The sequence below is a fragment of the Chaetodon auriga genome, chromosome 11 (assembly GCF_051107435.1).
Source record: "Chaetodon auriga isolate fChaAug3 chromosome 11, fChaAug3.hap1, whole genome shotgun sequence".
Lineage (NCBI taxonomy): Eukaryota > Metazoa > Chordata > Actinopteri > Chaetodontiformes > Chaetodontidae > Chaetodon > Chaetodon auriga.
Genome location: NC_135084.1, coordinates 16,784,939 through 16,797,514, shown reverse-complemented (window position 1 = coordinate 16,797,514; position 12,576 = coordinate 16,784,939). Strand labels below are relative to the sequence as shown.

Sequence of the window (12,576 nt, the reverse complement as noted above, 5' to 3'; positions counted from 1 at the left end):
TATTATATTGACAATATTCATAATGAGCATGCATAAAGCATAAAGCTGTCGCAGGGCTTGTATTAAGAGTAAATGTGCTGTTTTATTATTCTGATTGCCTGAGGGTAATAACTGTCTTTCATAACATGTTTTTGTGCATCCTTCTTTCCAGCTCTAACAAATGTGAAGCTGTGGGCCATTGACCGGCAATGTTTTCAGACGATCATGATGAGGACAGGTCTCATCAAACACACCGAGTATATGGAGTTTCTGAAAAGGTGAGTATCCGTGGTAGATCTTCTCACAATGACAAATGGCTTCAACAGGGCTTTGATCTGAAATTCAATGAATTAATTAACAAAATGAATTGAGAAGATGTGTGAGCTGTTTCTCAGAAGATTCCCCAGTCCTCATTTTTGCCAATAAATTACAAATCTAATCCTTAATTTCTGGTGCGTCACTGAAGGCATCATTTCCCCCTACTGAAAAATACCTTGTACCTATATCATGTTTCTTTAATGTCCCTATCTGTATCAGAGAGCCCTAACCACTCCTCTATAGAGAAGCCAATTATCACTTAAAAGGCCTGCAGACTACCTTTTTTTTGCCTGCATGGAGTATAGGATAAAAGAAAGACTCTTCAAAAGACAGAGGGAGAGCAGTGTGCGGTGATAAAGATGCATGAGATGCAATTACAGCATAAACCTGTCACCCACATCTCTGTTCGATTTTCCTGTTTTTTTTTTAATTTTTTTATTTTAGTCTTCATCAAGCCAGTTATGGAAATTATATCACATCTTCCTTATATTACATGTGCCTGCTTCATTTTCAAATGACTTTGTTTCAGAGCTGATACTATGTCCTCTCACTTCCTCGCACTCGGCTGTACACATTTGAAGTTCTACTGTCTACATGTCTACTGAACAAAACCTCATATTATTTCAAGGCAAGCAGCTGGATATAGCAGGAAATCAACTTTTCACGGGACTATTCCAACAAATCATCACACCCCTAAACTACAGAACAGGCCATATGTCACTTTCCAAAACAGCCTATTTCACTGCTCTAGAAATGACTCCTACATGGGTTTCCTGATGCGCAACCTTTAAGGTAAAGCTGTAGTTAGGATGGGACGGTTTCCAACGCTATTCCTTCTAATATAGTATACTGGCCCCTGAAGGCATTTGCAGCAGTACAGCAATATCATACCACTTTTGCCTTTGCTTCTGAGAGTGGACAATTACACAAGATACGGCAGGTTAGAGAAATCGCAGGTTGTTCTAAGTGTTTGACCATAATGACAAATACTGTCCGGTGAGAACAAACCCCTTGTATCGCATACTACTTCTGTCCTTGCTCTATCTACAGCCCCCTTTTCAAGTCTTTAAGACCTACTGTACAGTACCAAAAATACATTTCCAACCAGATAAAAAAAAACCTCTTTGAATCTTATTTCCATGTCTAATACTGAAGCTATTTTAGGAATGGCTTTGACTAAAAAAAGACACACAAAAACACGTCTATCTCTTCAGTGTATGAACATGTACCGTATGGCAGCTCTTGCCTTTCAGCAGCTCTTACATAACAGTCCAACAGATAAGTAAATATTTAATAGATGTATGCATTGCTTGGTTTGGGCTCACTCTGTGTGTTTGGTTTATAAACGGGTATCTAGGGGGGGAAATCAGACATCTATAGCAACATTTGTTCATTTACAATATGTAGATAATGATATTGCTGTTCTGTTTCCATGAAGCAGATCTAATAAAAGAGCTGTAGTATGAGCGTAAGAACAAACACATGCTGGGCCCTGTGAGTCTTGTACCCACTCTTTAACTGCTGTGAAATTATATATTTGCTCTCACAAGTTGTGGAGGAGGAACACAGATGAAAAACTGACTGAGAAATCCCACGCTATATTGCATACGGGAAGTGAGTGTGAGGACTTTTTTTATGAGCTCTTTCTAGCAGTTATTCTCAGAGTCAAACACATTGTTCCAGAACGAGTAACAGCGAAGGTAGCATTAATGAACTGACAAACATCCCCTCAGTTTACAAAATGCGTATTGCTGCAAATTAATATTGTTAAGCTTGGTGGGCCATTACTTAACCCTCTGCCCTCTTCCACTTCCGATGCAAGTCTAGCTATAAGGAATCGAGTAGACCTTTACTGGAAGGAGAGCTCATTTTTCAAGGTGTTTGCAAGATCACAACGGAAATTGTTTAAGGTTATCTTGTGATTTTCTCACAATCGCAAGGTGCCATAAGTGTAATGATGTTAGACTGTTTACAGTTCCCATTAGCAAAACCTCACTTCCCCATTGGCCTTGTATATTTAATTAATTTGCTGTAACACAATTAAGCTGTTGGATGGGAAATTTACTACAACAGAGGATGTGTCAACAGCTTCACAGCTCGGGGACAGAAACTCCATATGTTTCATGTAGAGTAAGGTCATCACTGCCTAACTAATCAGCTTGTCCCTCTGTTGTGGAAGCAGCAAGACTTGGATCAGCACAGAGGCTGGGGCCTGGGTTTGGGGCCGAGGCAAGATGGTTTAGATTACTGTAATAAAGCATGGAAAATGAGGGGGGAGAGGGAGATGGAGAAACAGAAAGAGAGATGATATGGGGAGATAAGTCCTTTGTTCGCCAACACGGGTTATTTTCTCTCCTGGTTGATAAACATTGGGCCAGTTTTATTTAGTAGGCTTGATAACAGGCAGATAGCATTCACTGAGGCTGCCGGGAAGCAAGCGGAACAAACATTAAAGCCTCACACTGGTGTATTCAACCTTAGGATCTGATGCCTTGCTGGGTAACTAGACATGCTGCCCAGATTATGCTGAAATATTTATATATTGTGATACAGGCCAACTCCCATAGCATAATATTGATTTGTATGTGTTCTTGTTGCCTATATTTATGTTGCTCTCCTCAGATCACAGGTCTGTTTTGATTCTGGTCAATGGTTTCACAGCCAGTACATCCTGTATTCTACGCTGCCAGCTACACCGCTTTCTACATCTCTTTTATCTGACAACGACAAAAGACTTAATTAGTATGTTTATATGTATGAATCCATCTATTCTTCTATCTAAAAGCCATTTCCTTTCTTTCTCCTGCAGCGTCCCCACATTCCATGGCTTGCAGGAGGATATTCTGAGCAAGCTTGCAGATGTCCTTGAGGAGGTAAATTCTTTGTGTCAGAGTCTGTGACATCTGCAGCACAAACTCTGCACATCTTTATCGGCATATTACAGTTAATGAATAAAGATAATGGAGTTTTTTTTTCTTTTTTGGAACAAAGTGTGCACCTTTGGGATTTTAGAGCAATTGTTGCTCTTTAATGTGTTCTCAAACAATATAAACTGACTCACTCTTATGAGAACATCTTTTAATTTTTTGTGTCTTTCCTGCCACTTGTCTTTGTGGCATCCATAGTTTTCCATTGATTTCTGCAGACATGGAAATCACCCCATTCAATATTTGCTTGAGTTGTGTAATCCATCAAAGCAAACAAAATATTGTCAAAGCTGTGCAGATTGATTTTAAAAAGTCTGCACTGCATTACCTCATAACAATAATACAACAAAAATGAATGCAGACTCGCTGTTGAATGTGACAGATTGCAAAACTCGGGCAAGTTTCTAGAGTCTGCATATGTAAACAAATGGAAACCACTGGCTGCCTGCAAGGCAGAAAAGTATATTAAGCAACCTGAAACACCACAGCATGTTTTGCAAAATGGACAGCAGTTGTGATGTGCGATTTGTTAACAATGTACTAAAACATGTAACCTCACTGGTATGTTCTTTTTGCAGAATGCACTCTTCATGCTGGTGTGCATTTTCAAATGTGTCTCAATATCACATTTTCTACCCATCTGCACACCACATCGTTTGATGTTTTCTCCAGCATAATTTAGTTATGCAAACACATCTCATTTACACTTTTGATGTGTGTTGTGAACATCGAGGCTTTCAGTATGCTGAACTGCATTCAGATATGGCCTTTTCCTACTTTAGGTTATTCACTGTCAATATGTGTATATATGCAATCATTTATGCAACTAAGAGAAATTCTTTCCAGATCCTTTTGCTTTAAAGAAAAGATTGAGGGAAATTGTTTATGCAAACTTGTTGCAGATTTTTCTAATCTTTAAGACTTAACCTGAGGAAGGGATTGGCCTTTTGACATTGAAGATTGTTTTGAGTAGGAGTTTCTAGTTGTGCAGCCTGCAAAACCAGCAAATTGCCAATTTTGTTAATCATTTGGTCTTCAATATGAACCTGTACACGGACAAATTTTAAATCTGCCAGTAGTTACTTTTCAAACTAAGTGTGCCATTTGTTTGGTTGTTTCACCTCGTGCAGTGAAAATGTCATTGAAAATGGGCTAAAATAATACCAGAAAGGTAAAGCACAACCTTTCTTACATAATCTCACGTTTCTTCAGTCGTCACAGAGTTTGAATTTATGGCATGGCATGACATTGTGTCATGGTTTTTATTTTTTTGGTCACTGACAATAGAAAATACTACACATGGTTCTTGGCTGTGTCAGTCAGCAATCACAATTTAAAACTGCAAATTACTTACATATCTTTTGAGTAGAGTTCTAATGGATGCACACAGTGTGTACACAGCATTCATCTGAAAACATTTGCTTGGAAAATATATTTAATATAGACTGAGTAAGTTATTTAATTGAAAGGTAATTCTCAAGAATAGTTATGTTATTACCTTGTCCATTTTCATTTGGTTTATATCTTCTTCAGCAGCATGCTTTGACCGTAGGAAGTCCTCAAGGTCCTCCTCCATGTCTGCATAAAACAGTTATTAGTTCAGTCAGTTAGACCTTATTTACATGTGGAAATTCTTTACTGTGTTTTGCCAGACAATGCTGACTTATTAGATAAAAATGAGTCATGAGCAGGCAAAGCTTTAAAGACCCTTAGAGGAATTAGTGTCTTTACATTTGAAATGTTTCCCAGTTGGTTGAGAAAAGTTGGTGCTTGAAAGTCTTAGAGCTAACCAACCCTGTGACACGTTGTGGAAGCATATTTTATGAGCATGTCTTACACTGTCAGACTAAAGTAAATGTGGTTGAGTAAACAGGTCAATGCTGTGATGTTCATATTTTAAAGCAGGGACGGTGAACTGTGGACCACACTGAGAGGAAAGAGCGGAAAACCATTTGCTTTATGACGACATTTACATGAGTCAGTGACTTAACTCAGGTCCACGTAGAGAAACAGAAGCAAGCGTTCAGTGGGTGACAAAAATCACAGAAGTAACGTATGTATGCTCCGTACTAATCACTTCTAACGTTTTCATATCTTCAACCGCTGCCGTTTTCACTTTATCCACCGCAGCAAATCGCTGGAACTTTCATGAACAGCCGTTAACGCTAGCTTGGTTGTTTCCACAAACATTACCGCTAGCTTACTTTATGTGGCAAATATATCATTAAAAAGACCGTAAGTAAACATTTGGTGGCATTCGGTTTTTACGTTAGATAGTCTATCCACACATATTTACCTGAAATGGGCCACCTGTGCACAGCCTTTACGTGTAACTTCCCACTAGGGTACCGAGGACGAACGGGAGAACGCCAATTTTACTGCGGGCTAACGCAAACATTTTTCTCACCTTGACCCTAGCGGGCTCCGTACTTTTCTGTGCCGTAATGATAAGTGGAAAACACATCTAACGTTAATTTGGTTATAACCAGTAAATCCTAGCTGGCATGTCATTCACCGGCATATGCAAATTTGTGTGGAGTTGCAGCCCTTGCAGTCCAGTCATGTGTAGTATTCCCTGGGACGGAGAAGAGTTTGTCTAACATTGTGAATCAAGTGGACACATGACATCGCTTTAAAACATACCGGTAAGGCAAGCTATTTAAGGTGCACAATATTCAACCTAGCGTTAAGGTTGGCCGCTAGAGATATGTTTGTAAATGTACAGGAAGGACACTGTGTAACCTTGCCTAATCTTGTTGGCATCATCATCACTATTTGCCAACTTAAACTGCTCTTTTGAAAATATTATCCTCATCAAAACACAAACAAAAACAAAAGTACGGTATCTGCCGTTTGCTAGTGGCTAATGTTAGCTAACGTAACGTTTTCGAATTGTGTTAGCTGGTGGCTAACGTTAAGCTAAAGTTTTTAAGCTAACTAATCTTTGCTACCGTTGGAGCAACCTTCCCCAGTATCTACGAGGTACCGTAATATAGTACTGCTTAAACTAATTTAACGTTCTGGGTATTTATCAAGCGAACACAAACTCTCCGCTCATTTTACGAATTTTACGTCTATCGTTTAAATACGGTTCCTAGCAACGTTATTGGTATTATTAACTAGTAGCCTTAGCTAAATTACAATTTTCTTCTAAAGGTCGCGTTAGTGAGGCTGGTGGGGAATGATGTGACGGTTTAAATGGATTAGCAGACTGTTTTAGTTCGTCCCAGTCAGATTTCTTATATCCTCCACACCAATAGTAAGTGTACAGGTATGTGATTAATAGTAGTCATTTTGTAGAGTAATACTCGAGGGGTCTTGTGTTGTGTTCTTTGTATATTTTGTAGATCCTGTGTGTCTTGACAGGACATTGAATTGTGGTGTAAGTAACATGAAGTCATTCACTGTATCTGTATTACAGTAACATTACATTATGATTAGAAAAATCAATACTGGTAATATCCAAGACAAATGTAATCCCCCCCCACCCCCTTGTTAGAGCCGCATTTGTAATGATACTCTCTTCACTAGTGAGTAAATTAGCAGAACTGGGTCACTTTTTTATAGCTGAGTTTGAAATAAAATGGTCATCTTAAGACTTTATATCAGAGGGGGAAAATCAATGTAATACCTGTGAAGCATTATATTGCTACTTCAGAATCCTTTGGTCACAATCGATTTGCACAGACTCAAATAGACTGATGTGTGTCCCAGTACCCAGAAATAATGACTGGAGTTGATATTATAGTTTGCCTGGTACAGCAGATTGATAAACATACACATACTTACACTGATCAGTATTGTACCACCGCAAAATCTCCAGCATATGAACATAGTGCTATCATTTGACTGTTACACCATCGTGTCATTGTACATTCTTTGAACCATGACAGAATAAAATTTTCAATGCCATAGGATAGTGTTTGCAACCTGGACTGTGGCTGGTACAATTTCCACTTCCATAATCTATTATTTCTACATTGTCAATAAGAAGTACATGATTTGCAGCATGGAACACACGATGGTATGACTAAAAACATCATCACATTACAGAACTTTTCTATAAGTGGGTTAAGGTCAAATTGATGATAATACTAAGGCCTAAACAGTTAAAGGGGTCAGCGGGATAACAGTGTTACTTGAGAGAGCGAGTTCTGTTCAGCTGGAAAATTGAAAGGCAGAAGAACCAGGAAATAGAAATCTATGGGCTTACGCGTAACAGTGTTTATAGTGAAGGACAGGTCCATCAAGGGAGAGAAAGAGGTCAGGGGAAAGTACATTGACAGAAGGAGGCAGCAAGCCAAATCACCCACAGCAAAACTGTGCCAGTGCCTGAATCAGAAAATGTAAAGCGGGGCAGAAATGTTGGAATTTCAAGGTTTTTTGCAAAGGTGAGGACTTGTCAGAATGTAAAATGTGATGATATCAAACAACCTTCACGTCGCTGTGACCAAATCCTCTTTTGCCAGCAAATCAGTTAATGAGATGATCATTTAGGCTTGGTGTGAGGACGACATGTGAGTGAACCGAGAGAATACACACAATAGTAATGTTAACCCTGTACAAAATTATATGTTTTGAATGACATTCTAGACATAAGTGTATTCTGATTAATGTGTTTGGGACATTAATGGGACATGTTAGTGTTGGGAAGTTGATTGAATTTGTATTTTTCAGATTCATAGACAAAGCAAGTGGCAAGCTTTATTTCTTTGCTGCCAGCCCCATAAACAACCAATCAGTGGTATACGTTATCTGACTTGGCCTCTCCAAGGTTTGTCCTATTTTTATAAGTAAGTTTTTTCTTTATGTGCAGAGGTTCTATAAGTTTGTGTTGCCAGGTCAAATAATGGTTAAATCTATCAGGCTGTCCTGTGTCTTGTCCTCTACTATAATAGATCATTTAGGTCTGCGATTGATTTTTTGATTAGATAGATCTGGCTAGTTTTTCTGTTTTCCTCTCCTTGAAGACATGCTTGAGAAAAAGGGAGTGCATTATATGAACAAATAAACTGGAACTAAACATCGTAAATACAACTGTTGACAAGAAGCTCTGCTTTTGAGTGACACACAGCAGACATGAATCACACACACTCAGTGTGACGTAAGATGTGATGTATCTCTCCTGGAAATGGTGTGAGAATAGTAACCTGGCAAGTCACCTATTAAATCGCTTATGATCTAATAGGAAATATTGACCTCTGTCTTCAATCTAGAACTGTGGTCTAAGATGCAGCATATTGTGTATTTGGCTGGGAAAGTCAAAACCTCACCAGAGCTGTTATGAAAAACGAAACTGATGTCAGCCTATTGCCAGTGTTAGTCAGTGATTACATGTGCTTCATGTGCTGTGGTTCTGGCAATGGCACAAGAGGTTTTTCACACCATACTAAATTATGTCATATCTTGTGTGTCACTTACTCTATCCACAACCCTGAACAGGATTACTGGGTATTGACAATGAATTGATGAATGGATATCCAGTATTAATTTTCCACTGGGAAAGGGGCTGTGATTTGCCTTCAGATCTGATGCCGTAGCATCAATTTATTCACACATTTTCGGTACCTGCTTGTTCATATTCAAGGTCACACTTCATATCCGAGCATGTAGTGGGTGGAAGACTGAGAAACACCCATGGCACCTTGCCAGTCTGTGGGATTAACAAGAAAATACATCTAATTGGGCAATCCCAATGTTAGAAAAGAGACAAAAGAATCATAATGTTTCTGAATACTGAATAACACTTCTCTGGTCTTCTCTGGTCTTCTCTTCTGACAGACACATTATGAAGATGGAGAGTACATCATCAGACAAGGGGCCAGAGGAGACACCTTCTTCATCATCAGTAAAGGAAAGGTGAGAACAGAGCCTCCAGCCTGCGACCAAAATAATTGTCACGACGTCACAATGCAGGGCATTGTGACACCCATCTTTGGAGCAAAGTGGTAGTATTTTTGGGTGGAATTTGGCTGTCATCAATCATCTTGAGATATCGGAGAGGAGAGACAGAGGCGCCCCCTTTTTCATCATCTCTTGCAGCACCATTGGGAGCATCTGGAAAGGAGAATGGAGTCACTTTGATTTTACCTTTCTGCCATCAACACTGACTTTCACACTGAGTACAGATGACACACCGTCTTGTCCAGTATCAGTGCTGTTGGAGGGCTTTCATGTGCTTGCATCGTTAACATGTTTTGATGCGTAGATGCCCGCCGTTATTTCCTCCCTGTTCAGCCTCCGCATCTTCTTTATCCTTTTCCCCTTCCACACTTATTCCTTCACTTATTCTCCTACCTTGACTGGGTCATGTTCCTCCTCCACCCTCCATTACCCCTTTTCCTGATTTTCATTATGTACATTTGTTAACATAATTCTCTTAAATGTACAGAAGGTAAGATTTAAACATGGTTTACTGAAGATGCCCAAAGCAGGAAGTTGGATAATAAGAGAGTGTTTGGTAGTCACAGTTCCCCCTCAAGTCCCAGTGAGTGAGACAAATTCTCAGCGTTTTCTAACACATGTCCAGGATGTATGTGTCATTGGGAAAGATGAAGGTACATTATGTTTTACTTCCCTTTTACCCGAAACAGATACAACCCACTCACGAAGGTTGGCACAACTACATCACAAACAAATACACTCATGGGTGACATGCATGAATACACCCACGCTCACACACACATACACTCCTGACCTTAACAGTGCTTTCTGCTTGGCTGTTTCCTTATCTCTCACTTGGTCCCTATCTATACCACAGACAGTGCATTTTGTCTGGAGGACGTTCCACCAAATTGGGGCATCTCACAGCACACACACAGATTTACCCTTTGGTCTACTTTTTTACCTTTTGTAAGCTCCTCTAGTTCCTCTCTTTGCTTCTTTCTGCTACCACTTGATCATATTAGATTGCAAATAATTACACTGTCAATCAGGTGTAGACAGCATTAGTTTGCTGGTGCTGGATACGCTGCTACACCTGTGCAGAACTGACTAATGGATGGAGACAAGATCATTCATTAGGTGAAAGGACCGTCTTCATTCACTTCCTCTAAAATCTACTCAAGTACCATCACTTTGATTGGTTAAGTCTACCGGCACAGCACAGTGCCATCACTCACATGTCATCTGGCTAATGAAGTGGTCAGCGGCGCCTCCCACATTGTACAAATTGATGGCTGTCACCTGTTTGTAACAGACTATTCATGCACAGGAGGCTGATGCAGGTGCTACCCCCCAGTTTGAAATAGTGTGATTAACCTGCCATCTTGAGAGATGATTTACTTGTCAGTGTCTTTGGAATGATGTGTAAATGAAATGTTACCCATCTCAGATAAAACTCCTCTCCTTTACTCACACTGTTACATCAGCCCTGCTTTCTTCACTTTTGTTCCACCTTTCTCCCTGTCACACTACTCTTCTCTTTAACCCTCCTCGTCCTGCTTTTCCATTCTTTCGTCAGGTTAATGTGACCAGAGAAGACTTGCCCAATGGAGAGCCTGTCTACCTGCGCAGCCTAGGAAAAGGAGACTGGTTTGGAGAGAAAGCACTGCAAGGGTAAGATTATTCCTAATGACGCTGCCTCCCTCAATTTAAAATGTGTGTTCACCCGCTGTCTGTCTCCTTCACTGTCACCCACTCCCTCTCTAATTTTCACTTGCAACCTGTCTTTAATATCCTTCCTCTTACACTTAATATGCATCTATCCTTTCTAATTTGCCTTCAATCAGCCTCCAGCTCTTATCTGTCCCGATTTTCCCCCCACCACTCACTCTTCTTGAGAGGCATGATAACTTGCTAAATGTTTGGAAATGCTGAAAGCCGGGCGCACATTACACAACTTCGGGCCTGATTTACTGTAGCTGTTCCAGCCACATTTTTGAGATGTGACACAGAAATTCTCTCTGAACCAAAGAAAGACTGTTAAGCTTGAGCTGATCAGAAGGAAAGAGATGAAACTGTCATAGGAATCCAAAGTTTGTTTTTACTGTGCAACTGAAAATATATTGAGATAAGTTTTGAGAAGCAAACATTTTTAAATGATTGTACATGGACTCATATTCCTAGCTGATAGTATATAAACAGCATGAATATCTAAAGCTAAAGATGCAGCTATTTTACCTCCAACCCTCTCTTCAGAAAGTACAAATGAGAACACAAATGACTGTGACATGCTCTTCTTTCGCAAGCTCTATTTTTGTCCAAATAAAAGGGGAAAAAGTGTTTATGTTCAAGTAACAATGGAGATCCCTCACAACCACACCAAGTGTTATATTTTGCACACACCTATGTCACACAGACGAGAAGCTACAGGAAAAAAGTCATTTATTGTGAAGGGAGTTTGGTGTTTGGTTATTATCTCAGAGCTTCCTAGATTTTTTGGTCTTTTCTTCTCACTTCCTTGTTGCCAGAACATCATGACGTCAAATTCATTAATACATGAAGACGTTCTTCATGCTATCTTGTTGTAATAATGAATTTTTACCATCTTCATATTCTTTTAGGAATGTTTGTGTTGAATATGTGAGCATAGTTGCTGTTACTAACACAGCAGCTGATGGCGATTGAGAGAAACATGGAATGAGCAGAAAGCATGAAGAGTCTCCAGCATTGTAAGCATCTATACCAGGAAACAAGGCTGTTTGTGCTGTAGGTATCAAATGATTCACAGGCACTGCTAACATTCAGTGCTCTCTAAACGCTCAAACGCTTTCACTGAAAGAACACTTTGTTCAAATAAAAATATTTTATATGGCTTCTGGCATCATACACCGCTGTCATGAAGTGATGCTTTTACCACACTGTTTGTTGTGTTCTGTCATGACTGTGCACCTCCACGGACACTGTATTATTAAAACAAAGGGAAGGTAGAAAGAGAAAATGGTCTGAAGTGGATTATGGCTGCAAGGGGTCAGGTAGAAGCAGAGAACGTATGCACCCGTGCGTATAGCCAACAGTGTCAACATGAAACTGAAGTGGAGATGTCGCCATCTTGTGGCCACTGAATGTGAAAGCCATATCAGATTAGCTCTCTAACACTTAATATTTCCACCTCAAGTACACATAATACACACTTTAAAATGCAGACTTAGGTTGCATCAAAGCAGTGTCCCGTGAAAAATAAATGCCAGCTAATGTGTTGTCAAAGCAGTTTTTACAGTTTTTATCTTCAAATGGAACACTAAATGTGATGTTCAGGCAACAGCTGGAATTGCACAGATGGCTGGGCTCTTCCCATATCTTAAACCTAATGACTATGGGATATAAAATATGACAGAGCATTAAAATGCATGTGGGACATGTGAGACACAGGAAGCTCAATCTCTTGGCAAAGGGAGGAATGGGTTGTTCC

General features: G+C 39.7%; 1 protein-coding gene across 2 annotated transcripts in view; it reads left to right on the top strand.

The window, feature by feature from the left end:
* LOC143328468 (cGMP-dependent protein kinase 1) overlaps positions 1-12,576 on the top strand; it is a 78,137-nt gene that overhangs the window by 46,061 nt on the left and 19,500 nt on the right. For both annotated transcript variants that reach the window (XM_076743618.1, XM_076743617.1), the window contains exons 4-7: positions 152-257; positions 3,107-3,170; positions 9,006-9,083; positions 10,687-10,781. In XM_076743618.1, the coding sequence (XP_076599733.1) occupies positions 152-257; positions 3,107-3,170; positions 9,006-9,083; positions 10,687-10,781 (343 nt within the window). The remainder of the gene's footprint in view (positions 1-151; positions 258-3,106; positions 3,171-9,005; positions 9,084-10,686; positions 10,782-12,576) is intronic.